The 16847-nt window shown below is 39.3% G+C and overlaps 1 protein-coding gene across 4 annotated transcripts in view; it reads left to right on the plus strand.

Moving 5' to 3' along the window:
- gria2b (glutamate receptor, ionotropic, AMPA 2b) overlaps positions 1–16847 on the plus strand; it is a 41958-nt gene that overhangs the window by 18897 nt on the left and 6214 nt on the right. For all 4 annotated transcript variants that reach the window (XM_041047585.1, XM_041047586.1, XM_041047587.1 and 1 more), the window contains 8 exons: positions 2955–3194; positions 9976–10172; positions 12425–12478; positions 12605–12763; positions 14150–14317; positions 16318–16422; positions 16514–16621; positions 16841–16847. The exon at positions 16841–16847 is cut by the window's right edge and continues 200 nt beyond it. In XM_041047585.1, the coding sequence (XP_040903519.1) occupies positions 2955–3194; positions 9976–10172; positions 12425–12478; positions 12605–12763; positions 14150–14317; positions 16318–16422; positions 16514–16621; positions 16841–16847 (1038 nt within the window). The remainder of the gene's footprint in view (positions 1–2954; positions 3195–9975; positions 10173–12424; positions 12479–12604; positions 12764–14149; positions 14318–16317; positions 16423–16513; positions 16622–16840) is intronic.

The following is a 16847-nucleotide window of genomic DNA, read 5'->3' on the forward strand; positions in this document are numbered from 1 at the left end:
AATTAATAAGAGCATTTTTCATTAAAGAGCAACTTAATCTGACAGTCACGTTTCTACTGAGCTCTTGTGGTTTAACTTCTCACCGTGCATCAGTGATGTAGCAACCTGGTGTTATGCAACTGCTTAATATCACATTTTTCTTTATTTTTTGTCATTATCCATTTCCACTTTGTGTATATTAGTGCACAGTCAATCAGGAGCTGGATGATGCACTTTATATAAATGGGGAGAGCTGCTTATTACGAATGTATATTTGCCAAATTCATCCAAAATCTCCCCAGAATCTGAAAATTGAAGATATAAATATTATCAGTTTTCTGCCCATTGTGTTCTTCGCTTATTTTTCTCTTTTTGACTGGACATTCCTAACCAAAATGCACCTTGGGAAACATTTGCCTTTACATTCTTATACGCACAGATTTCATATTTCGTAAGGATGCAACGAATATTCGGCCACCGAATTTTTTCGGTTTTCGGCCGAAAGACTTTTATCGCCGAAACGACATGGCCGAAACCGGATGTTGTGATGACGCAAGCGAAAACCGCGGCCAGCACGAGCTCGTCTGGACGTCCGCGGTGTGGACGTATTTTAGTAACTCTGAGAAACACACGCGGATAGCGATTTGCAAAATATGTAATGTCGAAATTTCAAGAGTGGGCGCATCTGCAAAGAGTTTCTCCACGTCGGGTTTAATTTATCACCAGAAATCCAAACATCTCGATCGCTGTGCTGAATATGAGAGGAATGCAGCGCAGAAAGGGAAACTCCCTCCGAGCACGCCCACTCTGTCTGTGGCGGACGTTTTTGAAAAGGCAAGGAAGTTTAAAACTTAAAGCGCTGCAACTCTTGGTGCATTTGTTGCCGTTAAAGGCCTACGGTTAACGTATGGGCTATGGCAATCTTTGTTTTGATACACTAGTATGTTGTAGTCCTACAGCGGAAATTTTAAAATGCACTTGACTCATATGCACTTTGTGTTTTTATGAGAGAACATATTTAATTTTACAGTCTTGTTTAAATTGATTTATTCTTTGAAACATTCATATTAATTTATGTAATCGCAATGCCTTGCAGTTTTCGTGAGGTTAGTACACAGTCATAGCCATAAATGCAATTGTACTAATAATTGGCATAATAATTTCTTTTGGTGTTTCAGTTTTCGGCTTTCGGTCTTGGTTTCCTCATTTTCGGTTTTCGGTTTCGGCCAAGAATTTTCATTTCGGTGCATCCCTAATGTTTCGTGAAAGTTTCATGTCCATCCAAGCCTGTGAAGTGCTCCAACTGTCCGAGTGTCCAAGCTGAAACTATAGGGGACTTTTACTTAAGGAACCTTGGGTTCTCGAAATATCTCATTGAAATAACCCAAATTTACAACTTCACTGGAGACAGTAGAATTTAATTTTAGTTAAAGTCTTTTCATGGTTCAAGTGAGTCTGTCTTTGTCAGCAGGGACAAAGTTTGAGAATGGATGAGGAGCAAGTATTGCCGGGCTGCTTTATTCGTTCGCCAGAGACATTTTAATGAGCTGCTGTTAATTTCGACCCAGGTTTCCCTAATGAAGCTGTTCGGTCCTTAAAGGAACAAGGAAGTGGCTCTAAAGAGTACTCAGTGTGTGTGTATGTAAACCATTTAAAGCAATAACCAAATAAACCTTTAGAAAACATCCCCTCGTAACATAGAGACTGAAGAGCAAAGCTTTTGTGTGAATCTGTTGATAGCATTTCCTCATTCCCATGTTGCTAAGTCCACAGCAGTTTTTCCTTATGCAGCCCTTTATGTCTTTATGTTCCCATTCTATCAAAGATAGTGCCACAGCCATTGCAGAAGTAGCAGGACGCCTGTAGTACTTACACCATGCCAGCTAATATCTGATGTATGGGCTCCAGTTCCCTTTGTCAGCAAGTCATCCCTGTTATATTGTGGAAGAGGAGATGACTCATTAGATTAATTACTTTGGAGGACACATATGTCCAAGTCAATAAACCTGATTAACTTACATTTGATCAATACACATTTACTAGCAACATGCCAATCTGCTGACCCCAGTACAATGTTTGAGAAACGGCCTGCAACCTCAGGATTACTTTTACCTTTTCAGTACTCATGTTTACCTTCAGTCCACAGTACCCTTTTACTGGTCTGTGCATAATGAGTGCTAGAGGCCAGCAAAGGTACTGTAATTACCTGAGCACGGGTCGTGAATTATTGAACAAAGGTGAGTTTGCAAGGTCAACTGTGTGAGGATGTAATATAAATAATCTGATGCAAAAACACCAAGCCATCATAAATGCTGGATGCATAGCCTAAAAGGGTCCTAACAAAGGCAATCATTCAAGTTTAATTCCATCCAAAGAAGATGTATTAAGGATATAATCTACAGTGGACACGTCTAAGCAGTGCACTGTAGCGTATTCTCGTAGGAGAGGCCTGAAATGTTTTCAGCTTGAGCAGAATTCAAACAGAAAACATGACAGTGCACAGATGGATAGCCCATATGAGGAATTAATGTACAGTCCTGGTAAATTCTTTACTTATAGTAAATATTGCATATTCCCACTGTATCAAAAAGTCATAGGGCAACTCATAAAAGTTTCACGTGGTGACTGGTGTTCAGTGGATCTTTAACTGTTGAATACAAGCAGTCCCTTGGCAGAGATTACTGAAACCTATCTATTAATCATCCGCAAGAGAAACTGAAAGAGATATCCCTTAATAGCTGTGTGCAGCCCTAATGTGCACTAAAAGATTGTAATATAGGCCTTTGATATATATATTGTTATGAATTAAGGCAGAGAGTCGTGAGAGCAAGACAAATAAATGTCGGAAAAGTTTGTTTCAAATAGAGGAAATATGATTGTTCTGACATAACATACAAGGAGCCGTTTACCTAGACATCAAGATTTAGAGGATGTGTGCAAAAAATTGAGTAACATACCTCTATGCTCTGTTTCAGTCTGTTCACAGTTTTCGAGAGGAGTGTACGCCATTTTCGGATTCTACGACAAGAAGTCTGTCAACACCATCACATCCTTTTGTGGGACACTCCATGTCTCCTTCATCACACCCAGCTTTCCTCTGGATGGGAATCAGCAGTTTATCATCCAGATGAGGCCTGATATCAAGGGGCCCCTCCTCAGCCTTATCGAGTACTACAAGTGGGACAAGTTTGCCTACCTCTATGACAGCGATCGAGGTAAGAGATGTACACCATTATAAGAGTTTTGAAAGCATGTTTCCTGTTCTGATTCCCCAAAAGTTGTCCCCCAGTTTTGGCATCTTGAAATTGCTTATTTTAAAAAGCTGAGCTGAGCACCACAGAGTCTGGAGGAATATATATGCATTTTGAGAATGAGGAATTATCTCCACGTTGATGAAATTACTTATTTTTCATTTTAACATAGCATCAGGTGTTGCTGTTTGTTTAGACAGATACAAAGGATTTATGTCTCTTCTATTGCAACTGACAGTGGGTTGAACTCATTCAAAACCTGTGTCAAACCGTTTATTCCCCCCCACACAAACAGGAGCTATATGCAAAACACTTTTGCATGTAGCACGGTACAGGTAAAGCAAGGTAAAGGGCATTTTAGTTCATGACAAACAGCCTGTCACATACAATCAGCCATAGCACCTCCTGTGTTTGAGAGTCTGTTTTATGTAGGGGAAGGGAAGTAGTCAGAGACATCTCTGACACACAGTAGAGGTGATGTGCCCTGCAGCTGTGACTTTCTACACGCTTGCTATAGAGGCAGGATTTATTTGCATCATGCGTTCATGATATGAACCTACTGATACAGTAGAAAAGTTGTGTCCGGCTTTGCTGCTCAGTGTGCACATTACAGAAACACACAACTGAGAAATCTAACTTTCGGTTTGCAATTCTGTTAGATCTTGAAGATTTCCCAATTGCACCAGATAAGAATCTTTAAATACAATACCCCTGATCTAAAGAAGTTATGACACGTGAATCTCTACACAGGAAGCCCTGTTCTTTGACTCACATGTATCTGGCAGACATACTCTTAGTTTAATTAATCCAGTTGTCTACACAGACCTGTAACATAAAAATGTGTGCTTTACTCTATATGCTATAGGTCCGTAATTTTGTGGCCTGAGACATTTACGTGTCAGTGGTGCTGAGTGGTACTCACCGAAGATACCGGTACACACACATACAAACACACAAAGCCAGGTGGTTAGTGTATTTAAACTTGTGACACTCAGAAGCTCTGCCTCAGTGTCAAGCACTAGAAGCCTGCTGGTATCTATCAGCCTGCTTCACTGTTGTGGCTGAAAATGAAAAGAATGCATGCTGAAAGACAGCACTCATTTGTCAGTCGCTTCATTTGAGTACACGAAAATCATTAACAGCAATAATAATGTCCTTGATTAAAAATACAGTCTCTGTGCTGAGTCTGTGCACCTGTAATTGCAATCCTGGATAAGATTATGGACTGAATTTATGCAAGGCAGTCAAAGATGAAAAAGTATCCACCCTCAAACTGTAATATCCAGACTTTATATTCCAATCTATTCTGACTCTACTCTTTGATCCCTTTCATCAGTGATTGTTTTCTATTCAACACTGATAGTGTCGAAGTCTGGAAATAAGATAAGATTTTTTTGGAGCAGACGTTTTTTTCTTCACTGTCTAAATGGTTCTGCACACAAGACATGAATTATAATAGCTCTGGAAAATGTGTAATCTTGCTTTGCTTTGTCATGTAACTCATGTCATCATGTTGTCTGCTGATTGTGATTCTGCAACTTGTACCCTTGGAGAACAAAGCTGTCTCCTGCAGCACTGAGGGACCATCCAGGACAGAAAAGGAAATCTCCTCTACAGATAGAGTTCCTTTCTATTTTAAAACTGTCACTGCAATGAAAGAATTGAATTAAGACCTCAACAGTATCTGGTTACAGTGGAATAACAGTTTTAGTTTCTTTTTTTTTTTCCTGTCTAATAAGGATGCTCGGCTTTCAGGTTACACGTCTTAAGCCTCTTTTTTACTTCTCATTATAGAACAAAAATCTTTAATTATTTTTTTTTATTTTCAGCATGCTAACAAGAGGAGTTTTGAGATCACTTTCAAAAAAGCATTTTGAGGGTGTTCAATGATACCTGATGAATGCCCAAAGATAGCTTACAAGAAATTTAAATAATTCACTGACTTTAGGTAATAGGAAGTGAATCTGCTCAGAGAAGTGGGATTGCTACTGTCTATACACTGGTGTTTATTCTGAAGACAGTGTAGTGCCAATGGCTTAAGAGGGATTTAGTACATTTTTTTTTCTGTTTTACCCTTAAACTCTCTGTCATTTCACGTCACTTAAAGTCTTCCACTGCAACTTTTCCTCTCACGCGCATAATCTACCTTTCGCTTTATTCATCCATAATACCCCCCCGCCCCCCCCCCCCCACACACACTCTTGTCTCTTGTGCTGTACCCTCCCACACATCTCTTTCCACATGTTCCTCATCCTCCTCTCCCAGCATTCATTGCTGAGTCTCCTGAATCAGCCGTGCCCTGACTGGCAGCAGAGTCAAACGCTTTTCTTCTCCAAAATCAGAGGGCAGGTTTCAACCAGCTGGTTTAGATTGTCCTCATGCTAATGCTAGCTCTGACCTGCTGTCCCTACTGTACATCCGCAACGGCACTAAGGGGCCTGTTGTGCATATTTCATCATTGCATGGCTGTCTAATTAGGTCAGTGTGATCCACTCATTCCCATGGCAACCGAAGTGTGGAGCGAGACAGAGAGAGTGAAAGAGAGAGAGAGAGACTGCAAGTGACTGAGCGGGTTGGTTAATGATGCAAGGACATGTGTGTGGGTGTCTCTCAGGGAGAGGAGGCAATAGTGTTTCTACTGGTTATGATGAATTTTATTGGCACATTGAGACTATTGGATAAACCAACATCACCATTGTCAGCTGTTGTCAGTAAGTCAGTTTGGATAATGGATGTATGTGTGGGCGGAGAGGTACTGAGTGTTCTTTTTTGCATTCCTTTGGCTCACTGAATGCTGTTATGGTCTTGGTGGCAGATCCCTCACACATCTACAATTAACACTTAGGCTTGATGTTTCAAATGTTAATTTGCCTTTTTTTTTGTCAGGCTTCATCCTAAAAGTTGTTATAATCTGTATTTTAAATTAACAGTGGATCAAATGACAGTGTGAATGACAAAGGGATCGCTAGTTGTGACGAACTGGTCCGATAGTGAAGTGCTCCCCAACTTTATAGAGCTTTCTGAGGAAATCCGAGTTTCAACTGTGACCGCAGTGCCGGTGGGTGCGCCCCTTGCTGTGGTTATAGCCATTTTGTTGCTGTAGCTTTGGCCATGGCCATGGCTGTTGCTGTCCAGCCAGGTTTTGTTTCAGCACCTAGTCTGCACTCACAGTCAGGTACAGCGCTGGGAGCGCCCACTCACTCTGTGATTGCAGCCAAAGGCTACAGCTACAGTCAGAGCTCAGCCCAAGCAGGTGAACGCAGTCTAGCAGCTAAAACAGCAGATATTTCCCTGAGGAGTTTATGGAAAGCAAAATGGAGCTAAAAGGGAATGAGTGAATACTGAGCTTATACTCATCAGGTGGTCTGAAACACATTTCCAAATGAATGCTCCTGTTGCTCTGTATCGGCTAAATTTGTAAATAAGAAATTTTTTGCTAAAAAATAATTATATTGACTTAAAAGATATCAGGATTGTTTTTTTCAGCTTGTTTTTGTTGCATGAAAGTGGCCAAGTGCTACAAAAGTAAGCAGTAAAAAACATATGTAATCAAATGTAATCTGTTTTTCTTTCTGTTAAAATTCGATTTAACAAATTCCAAGGATTTCAAAGAATTCAAAGTCCATGACGAGAACATGCGCACCTTTTTCCTTATTCCTAAGGAAATTACCATTTGCAGACTCAAGTCCCTTCTCTAATGGCAGCACTGCAGGCAGTCACAAACCTTTGCTCTTTTTGTTCAAACAGAGCCTATAACCACTTACCAATTGACTTAAGTGGTGCTTCAAGTGGTATAATGCAGAAAGTGGACAGGTATACCTGGAGGGAAGGATGTTGGGCTTTTACCAAGTTAGGAAACAATACCTTGAAGCAAATAGATTATAGCTAATCTGAAGCTGCGTTTGTAGGTATTGAATTGCTTCCCTCGATGCATTATTTATAAGCATTTTCTTGCCTCATTTGAATAGTTTTACATTATATTATGCAAATGCTCATACATTCATATACATCAACTCACTGAGTTGATGTTTTTGATCAATGAGCATGAAGTTAAGCTTTTACAGTCAAGGCTGCACGTGTGATCACTGCAATAAGAAGAAATAATCTCTCTCATTGGCAAAACTTTTACTCCCACATTACAGCAGTGAATATTCCTTTGATACTGTATGTCAGATGGGTGAACAAAAAAAAATGTCATGTCTCCTTATTTTCCCCTTGACCTTTTAAATCCAGGGCATTTCGGGGTAAATGCGAGATAACATAACATCTTTGCTCTCTGGCGTAGTGGTAGCTCTGTTTGAATGGGTGGCGTAACGTTGGCTCCAAGCCAAGACATAACATATGTTTCTTTCAAAACAGAAGTAATAATGAGCCATTCTTATCCAAGGGGAATATGCATCATAAAGCAATCTGTGAACTGCAGTGGAGTGAAGTCTCCACTTGAGTTCTGGATTTAAAGCAGCAACAAATGTTGTTGTTTTTTTTGTTTTTTTGTTTTTTTATAATAAGATTATCATAAAGTTCATTTTAGCGATAGATAATGTCTTGATTGATGTGCGACAGATTGGAGAAAGAACACGATATCATTAGAATGGTGTAAACAGAGGCTCTAATGCATCACTGAGTAATACGTTAGAATAAGTAAATCTGAATAATCCGAATAAATCTGAAATTCTTTTGGTGAGTAATTAAGTAATTATCTTTTAACTGAGTAATATGATACAAGTAAGTAATTATTTTTCAAATAACTTTGCACTCTAAAGGTGTTTTACTGTACCACAGGCAAGACAAAAATAAAAATAAAAAAATAGAAAACTGTGATCTAATCTTCATTTATTTTTAAACCTTAGCTTGTGGCTATTTTCACTCATAGTCAGATCTGTCCACTGAGATTTACCTGAAGAAACAGCACTGTTGCTATGGTTATCTTGTGTCCTAATTGTGAACACTGGTTAAACTGTTTACCAGAGCTATGTATTAGATGTCTGGCTATTAAATTTTAACAAACTCTTTCCAGCCAAATAGAAATGAACATTTTCTGTGAGGATGATATGAGTAAGCTGGCTATCAAAAAATAATGAACGACAAGAAGGGTTCAACCCCCACTGACATGAAGTGGACGGGAATTTGACTTTGTGGAGTGCATTTTGTTTTGTTTTTTTTAAAATGTATTTCTTGTATTTTAAACAGCACTATGCGTGAAGTATTTGTGGAAATATATTTTTCAATTCACAGCTTTTCTTTAATGGAAACTGTGTTGGCATTACCTTTCTCAATCTTGGTATACACCAAGTCCCAACTATGAGCATTAGTGTAAAACAGTGAGAGGCTTTTCTAAAAATATGATTGATGATATGATTCCAAATGTGTGAACGCAGTCAAATCACCCAGCACAATAAGCAATTTACAGTGGTGTTAAGAAACACTAACAACTTATAGAGCCACATTACGCTGACATGCATGACAAAAGGATAGCACCACCTCATATACAGTTTAGAGATGAATCATCTATAATTATAATTCAACCTTAATCACGTTAATGCAGAATCAACATTCAACTTAACATTCTGCTTATGTCCTTGCATTATCTTAACTGTAGACCGCTCTGAATTCCAGTTATCTTGTGTAATAAGCATTGATGAGACGGTCACATTTAACCAGACCATAAAGACCGTACTGTAATTATGATGTATAGTTCATTCAGATAAAACTGCAAGCCTCCATTTTCCTCCCCACCATCATAAAACCACCGCAGTGTCGCATGAAATTGATTACATCTGTAATTCACTCCACTGTAGCAAGATGGAATGAAACACTCGACCCTTTTATCAAACTGCTCTCTAACTGCCCTCTGCAGACCAGGGATCAATATCGGCTGAGATTCAGCTGTGAAGGTAGATAGAGAGTGTGATAGGAATATAAGTTCAAATGGAGACTGTAGTTTTTGCCTTTAACAGACTGCGCTGATGGACAGCTGCTACATGTAATTGAATTTCTCAGATGTAGCAGCTGTGTGTCTGTTCATCACTTTATCATCTTGCTTTACTGGCTTTGGGAGGATGAAGTCCAAACAAGTGAGTCCGTAGGTTGGTATCGATGTGATTTCTTTTTTTTTTTTTTTTAACAATCTTCCACAAACAGCAGGGCTCAGTCACCTCAGGTGTAAATGTTCAGAAGTAATTACTGGCGGGAAACCAGTGAGGGATGGTGGAGGGAGGAATCTTTACAGGTCCATTACAATTAAGAAAACTTTATCTGTGGATGAAGATTGCATGGTCCATTTGAAATGTCCACAGTGAGTGCGCCCTAGTAGAGGCTCTGTCACTAACTAAACTGTTCAAAAACTGGGAGAAATACACACAAAATTAAGCTAAAAATCCACAACAATGCAGTCATAAAGCAGCAGTATGAAACCTCTGTTGTTGATGCAGTCAAGTGTATTGTTAGACCCACTTTCCTCCCACATGTTGGTCAGGTTTATGCCAGAACACCTGTGACTCATCTTGATGAGCTCTTTACATAAGGCATTGAATTTCTGTAAAACCTCCACAGACTTTGAATATGGAGACAGTGAATTCAGACAATCTGCCATTAGAGAACTGTTCATCCATGTCTGCCTTACCCTCAGATTTTTTTTTACCGCTTCTGCTATTATCGTTTCTGCTCTGTTGCTGTCAGTATCCTCATTTGTGGCCACTTCTAAAGTTTGCATTTGCATTTAATGCCATGTTCTGTCCATCCTCAGGCCTGACGACGCTGCAGGTTGTTCTGGACACAGCAGCAGAGAAGAAGTGGCAGGTGACAGCCATCAACGTGGGGAACCTGAAAGATGAGAGGAAGGATGAGGCCTACCGCTCGCTGTTCCAAGACCTGGAGAACAAGAAGGAGAGGAGAGTGATCCTGGACTGTGAACAGGACAAAGTGAAAGACATCATGGAGCAGGTACAGTGTCAAGTGTTTCTGTAGTCATACTGATCATTCTGAGCCACTGACAGAGGAGGACATAGGCATATTTAGTTTTATAAGGCCAGTATAGAAAATTTAATTAGCTTTGCTTTTTAGTCTCAAAATGTTTACCTTCCCAGTGAGATACTCATTACAGCAACATCTGCAACAGCAGAACCGTGAGCATCAAAATTTTAGTGAAATCAATAAGTCTGCAAAAATTAATCGACGAGCTACAGTACTGCTATTACCTTGACATAATTTAGGCAGCTTTAAATCTACACCAGGGTTTTTGGTGTTGTGTTGTTTTTCTGTGATGTCTCAGTTAGTGAAACAGCTCTGTATTTCACTAACTGCCTTTCCAGCAGGTTAGGTGAACTGGGATTCAGGTAAAGGAATAGTGGATGCAGCTGCCATGTTTTCAGCTGTTTGAACAAACAGTGCTTTTACAATGGCAGTCTGCTGTCAGGAGTCAGATTATTATGGTTTGGTAAAGCCCAGTCTGTCTTCATGATGAATCATTGCTGATATGATAACATTTACTAAATGATGCCTGAATATGTTTTGCTGATTTGTTTTCACGTTCCAAATCTATCTGAATGCAGTTGTGAGTTGTTTTTGCTTGATGTGTTTTCTTGCTTGCACCGTGTATGCTACGTTAATCTAAGAGGTGAAACTAGGTCGCCTGGGATGTTTTAATAGTTTTTGCAGAGGCGTTTCATATATAGACTGACATTTTACTCATTTTGTTTTAGAGACAGTGTAAGTGAATGTGATGTGGGTTTGTGCATTTGCTTATTTTTTTGTGTTTTCCCTCATTTTTGATTTTGTGTTTTGTTACGCTAAAACACTAATATCAGGCAACACATTCCCATTGGTAGATTAATCCCAGTAGCTTTCTGATTCTTAATAATGTGGTTACATTAGGCTCCACCTGAAAGTGGGACAATATAACTTTGCCTGAATTGTGGCCACAAGTGACATTTACAGGAAATTAAACATTCAGAAATGTAGAGGAGTCAGTGAATTGTCTCATTGATTACACAGAAGTATCTACCTAAAGTTGAACATTAACAGACATTAGCCTCCATACTATACATATATGCTACTGGTTAAACCAGGAAAAGAATGACTGTGTCTGCAGTCCATTTATTGAATTGAACACATGGCAGTTTTATTGCCAAGAAGAAAAGAAAATTAAAAAAAAAAAAAGTATCTCATTATGTGAGAATAGCATTTATAAGTATAAATAACACCAGGAAATTATCTGCAGTAATTTAAAAAACAGTAAAGAAATGCAGGAAATGCTAACAAGCCTATTGTCCTTTAATTATTCCTGTAGGACAAAACTGATATTCAGAGGAAATATGTGCATTTGAGACAGCACTTAGTAAAACAACATCACATGGACCCAGCAGTCCAGCAGATGTAGAGAAGCGCTATAACAATTACACTAATTGTTCATTTGGGCTGTAAACAAAACTGCAATTAAAGGCAAAACAGATGCACATAAACAGGTTATTTTTACTCCACCTTTTACTCAAGAGAGAGGAGGTTTATCGATTAGCATTTAAAGCATGCCGACATCTGTTTAACCGAATGCTGAGTGAAATCAATGTCTGCAGCTTCTGTGCCTGTTTATCGGGGAGAAACAGAATGCGTTCAGGTGGAAGTTTTTTGCCTCATGTCAAAGACATTTACATAGGAGATACAAGACATTATTATTCAAATCTGCTTCAAGTAGCAGCCCTGACAAACGGAGGTGCCACTCAAGCTGTGGGATTAGTTTCAGGTGTGTCAGTTGTGTGAGGAACTGAAATGGTATATAGCTGAGATAATTCTGTTATTTTCTTCTTTTTGTCTGTTGCTCTGCTGATAAGGGAAGTGGTTTTGGAATTGGATATCTCTGTCTAGCTGACTGTGAACACCACAGTTTTTTTTATTTTTTATTTGGTAATAATGGCCAGGATTGTCATGGCCATGTTAGGGTTGAGAGTGAAAGATTATAATGTCTGAATATAATGGTACATTTGTGTGGTTTGGATCTTTGTATTATTATATTTACGATTGTTTTATCTCCAACTGTCACTCTCTTGGTCCATAATGGCATTACAGTGAAAATGGTGTAGAAGTCAAACCTATGAGAGCTTTTTATAAAGTATGTTGTCTGCTTGAGACTTATTTATTTATTTATTCCAGTGTGTGGTTTCTTACACTTCTTTATATTTGTGTGTCCCATGACTGTACAGGTCATCACAATTGGCAGACATGTTAAAGGCTACCACTACATTATAGCAAATCTGGTAAGTTTAAACTACTCCAACAGTTATCAAGGATTGTGTTGTCACTTTCTAAGTTTCTTAAGTTCCATTTACTGTTATGCAATGATCATTGAGACAATCATTGGTTTTTCATTTTCATGTTCTCAGGGTTTTGTTGATGGAGATCTATCCAAAATCCAGTATGGTGGTGCCAATGTGTCAGGCTTTCAGATTGTGGACTTTGATGATCCTTTGGTGTCCAAGTTTGACCAGAGATGGGAAGCCCTGGAAGAAAAGGAGTATCCCGGTGCTGACAGTAAAATAAGGGTGAGTTTGTACACATTTTTTCTATTCTATCTTTTTCTGTAGTTGCGGGGTGGGTTTGTTGGTTGAAAATGTCTTTATAAGCACTTAAATGTGCCTCAGTTGCTCTATTGTGTTTGTAACTTCAAAGTAAATTGTGCTGTCTCTATCTGTAACCCCCAACTTTACACTCGCATGAACACATTGTGTGCATTATTAAACACATCTCTCAGTAAAGATTCTTATGCACTGCTACACAAGCCTGCATATATTTTCCCCTGAGCTAAGTGCTAGTTGTTTTTACAACATCTATTATTTCTTATGCTTACAATGTAAATGAAATCAGGGTTTGAATTGAGAAAATTCATAACTATTTATATTTTCTGCTCATACAAGCCCTTTGATGTAAATATTAAAATATCAGTTCTCTCAGAACTGAACTTGCCATTCCCTTCATCTCCAAACTCAGAGACACTGTAAACCACTCACATTTAAAATATCATGTATCACCAAAAATATTCTCCCAGCTTCTATTTGCTAAACTGTCTAAGTTCAATTTCTTTTTATTGTCACACAGCCAGAATGTTGCAAGTGGTTTGAGTCCGGGTGAAAAATAACTCTGACATTTACAACACAGAACAAACTTTACTGCAGTACAGAATATAAATACAACAGATAAAAAAATTAAATGAGCTCCAGCACCAGACATATCATATGCTCTATAATTAGAACAAGATGCCTAAATACCAGGGAGGATAATGAGCAGGAGGAGTGGTGTTTGTGTGTGTGGTTTAGAACTTAAGAGGGGAATACTTTATTTTCGAAGTGGCTCATGTTGGTCATCTTCCTTTGTTCGATGGGTGAATTTAAGGTTAGAAGTTAGAATTGAGGTTATTCTGTCCCTAAAAAGTTGATTGAGGTGAAGCTGTGGTCCAGATCCATGGTTTGACTTGAGGCACAGACTTGACTGCTAAAGTGGAGATTGCCTCAAACCATTGCAGAATAGTATTTAGTCCTGCGGAGTCTCACCAGTGTTAGATCTTTGCCTCTTTCAGCCCTCTGGCATCCTTTGATACAGAGAAATCTTTGACCGTCCGTGCTCGAAAACATGAGCATACTAAGCTGCCTGCAGCTCACTTTTTGGGATTTCTTGACAACTGAAGTTCAAATATTTACTTCTGCTGCTGATTTTAGAAAATGATTACATATTAAGCTGCAAAGGAAAAAGGGCAATATTTTATATTTTTGTCACAGTTAGCATATCCAAAAAGACCAATACCAACAGTGGAGTAAGCTCTATGAGGTTTTGAATGCATGGGTGATACTGTTGATTGCTGTTCTGGTATTTTCATGGTATTAATTGACATGGCAACCCAGTTTCCATAATCTTTTCCCATTGTCCTGTTCCAGTACACATCAGCATTGACCTACGATGCCGTGCAGGTGATGACAGAGGCTTTCCGCTACCTGCATAAACAGCGCATTGACTTCACCAGGAGGGCCAACAATGGCGACTGCCTGGCCAACCCTGCTGTGCCCTGGGCTCAGGGAGTGGAGATCGAGCGAGCACTGAAACAGGTAAGACACAGAACATACACAGATCCTTTTGTTGGCAGGGACTTGTTGCTGTAGTAACAAAAGATCTCCCTTTAGAAATACACAAACACCCACAAAGGCAGAAAGTACCTCACAGAGATTGATTACAGTCTGATGTTTTCACCATGCATGTGCACGTACGCAGGTATACTGACAGCTGAGACCCACCCACAGACTGTCCTCTGAGCTTTGATGCAAGGCAAGATTAGGTTCACTCCTGCTGAGAAATGAAGCTTGACAGCCAAAGTGAAGCCAGAGTGATTTTCTGTTTTATTTATTTATTTATTTAGTTTCTTTGAGGTTTTTCAACAGATTTTGAACTTGGAATAGAAGTCAAAAGTGAAGCAAAGTGAAGTGAAGTGAAACCCTTTTAAGCCAAGAGCAAGTGATAACAGATATCAATAGTCTCTGACCTTTAGGGATTCTTACTACGATAACGTGTACTTCTGAAATCTGAAATTACACAATGAGCACTATGGGTAAGAAAAAGAATGCTCAAAGCTTTTTCTTTTGTTCTCACTACCACTCTGACCCCCATGCCATCTCAACTTGGGGAAAGTTCCTGAGCAATGACTGTCCACAACCAACCAGCTGTGAGATTTTTGTGATGATCGAAGGGTTGGTAAATAATGTCCCAGAGGGCTTTCCCAGCCAGTAATAATCAGTACATGGCTTTGATGCCATCACCTGGTACCTGGAAGCCAAAACTTCTTCACTGATATTTAGTTACCTAAGATCACATGTAATGCGGTCTGAACAGCCCTTATCTTTCCAAGGTTCCCTTAGAGTGAGGAATATGTCGGGGGATTCATAAGAAGCAGGCTTTATATTTTGCTAGCTGTTCCCAGAGGACAGAGTAAACTTATCAAAGGCTTCCTTTAATTTCTCTCCTGTGAAGTTAGTGCCATGATTTAAAATTGTTTCAAAGGAGGCTCCATGCCGAGCCAAAAGGTGGCAGAAAAACTACTGGTGTTCAGATTGGACAGGAGATCACAGCACTGACACAGAGTCGTAAGATGTTTGAAAAGTACTTCCTATCTCTTCTCCTGTCACCAGACAGCTTTGATGATTTTATCTATGCTTATAATCAACTATAGCAGACAATATAAGTCTAATCAGGGTGGGTGGCAGACTACCCAAAAGTGACTGATCTTAAAGGCCAGACCCTGAAACTCCAGACTGAGAATTATGACTATAGACTACACCATTCCAATGGTGAGACTGTTTGCAACCTCAGAAGGAATTATTGTATCTCAGGCAGGAGAACATTCACATCTTGACTGCAAAAAATCAAAAACACAACCAATGATTCTCAGTGGCAGACTAACATACCTTCAGCTCAAACCCTACTTTACCAGTATCTTACCAGGCTGCACAATATGAAAGAAAATTAAACTGGAAACTGAAACTCATGTTTATCAAATGAAAGGGAGGCTATATGACATCCCTTGGTTTTATGCTATTCCACTTAGGAGGAGGAGTAACCCAGGAGTCACCCAAAACGTTTCGATTACAAACAAGCTCTACGGGATACCTGTGAGCCTCCTTCCGGCTCTCCCTGTCTTGGCCCTTCTGTTGTTTAGATCGGCCGCAAAAGAAATGAAGAGTATTTTTCAAGTGTCTCAACACAACACTGTGCCAATGCTACAATCTCCTCTTCAATCTGGACTGGTAGCTTCTTTATGTCTTTCCGCTGATTCGTTGATCAGCGTGACTTGAAGTCACTTAGGGTCATGGCACCAACTTTCTAGACGAGGAGAACATAACAGGAAACAGAGTATGCTTCTCATGGATCCCCCCTCCCGCACTTTGGAGACCCATAGACAGTTCAAGATTATGGAACATCTTTTCAGTTCTTCAAATTGTTCAAATTGTTTTATTCCACATCAAAAACCCTGATTCACCTGACCACAGCATGATGAATTATTCAAGACACAACAAAAAGATGGCATATTATAACAGTTTAATTTTGTGTCTCTAAGGTGCGCGTGGAAGGCCTGACAGGAAACATCCAGTTTGACCAGCATGGCAAGAGAGTCAACTACTCAGTGAATGTAATGGAATTAAAGAGTAATGGTCCAGTAAAGGTAAGTATTTGAATGGTAAAACACATCTATGATTTAATCAATAGTGTGCATATTTGTGATTTTTTTTTTTTTCTTTTTTGTTTACCAACAGATTGGATACTGGAATGAAGTGGACAAAATGGCCGTCACCAAATCCGATGTGTTTTCAAATGAAACAACAGGAATGGAAAACAAAACTGTCATTGTCACCACCATCTTGGTAAATATTATAATACGTGATTGCATAATTAATATAATAAATAATACCAGGCTACTAATTTCTTCCTGAGGGTATGCCTTGTTTAACACCGGTGCCCTCTTATATTCATAATGACCTGTCAGCCCTGTGTGAAACCCTTGTCTTTGAAGCTGCTTTTGGCATTGTAATTCAAAACTCTTGTGCTGAACAGTGTTTTCTGTTTTTGTCTCTGTCCTTCAGGAAGCTC

This window comes from Toxotes jaculatrix, chromosome 10, assembly GCF_017976425.1.
Source record: "Toxotes jaculatrix isolate fToxJac2 chromosome 10, fToxJac2.pri, whole genome shotgun sequence".
Lineage (NCBI taxonomy): Eukaryota > Metazoa > Chordata > Actinopteri > Toxotidae > Toxotes > Toxotes jaculatrix.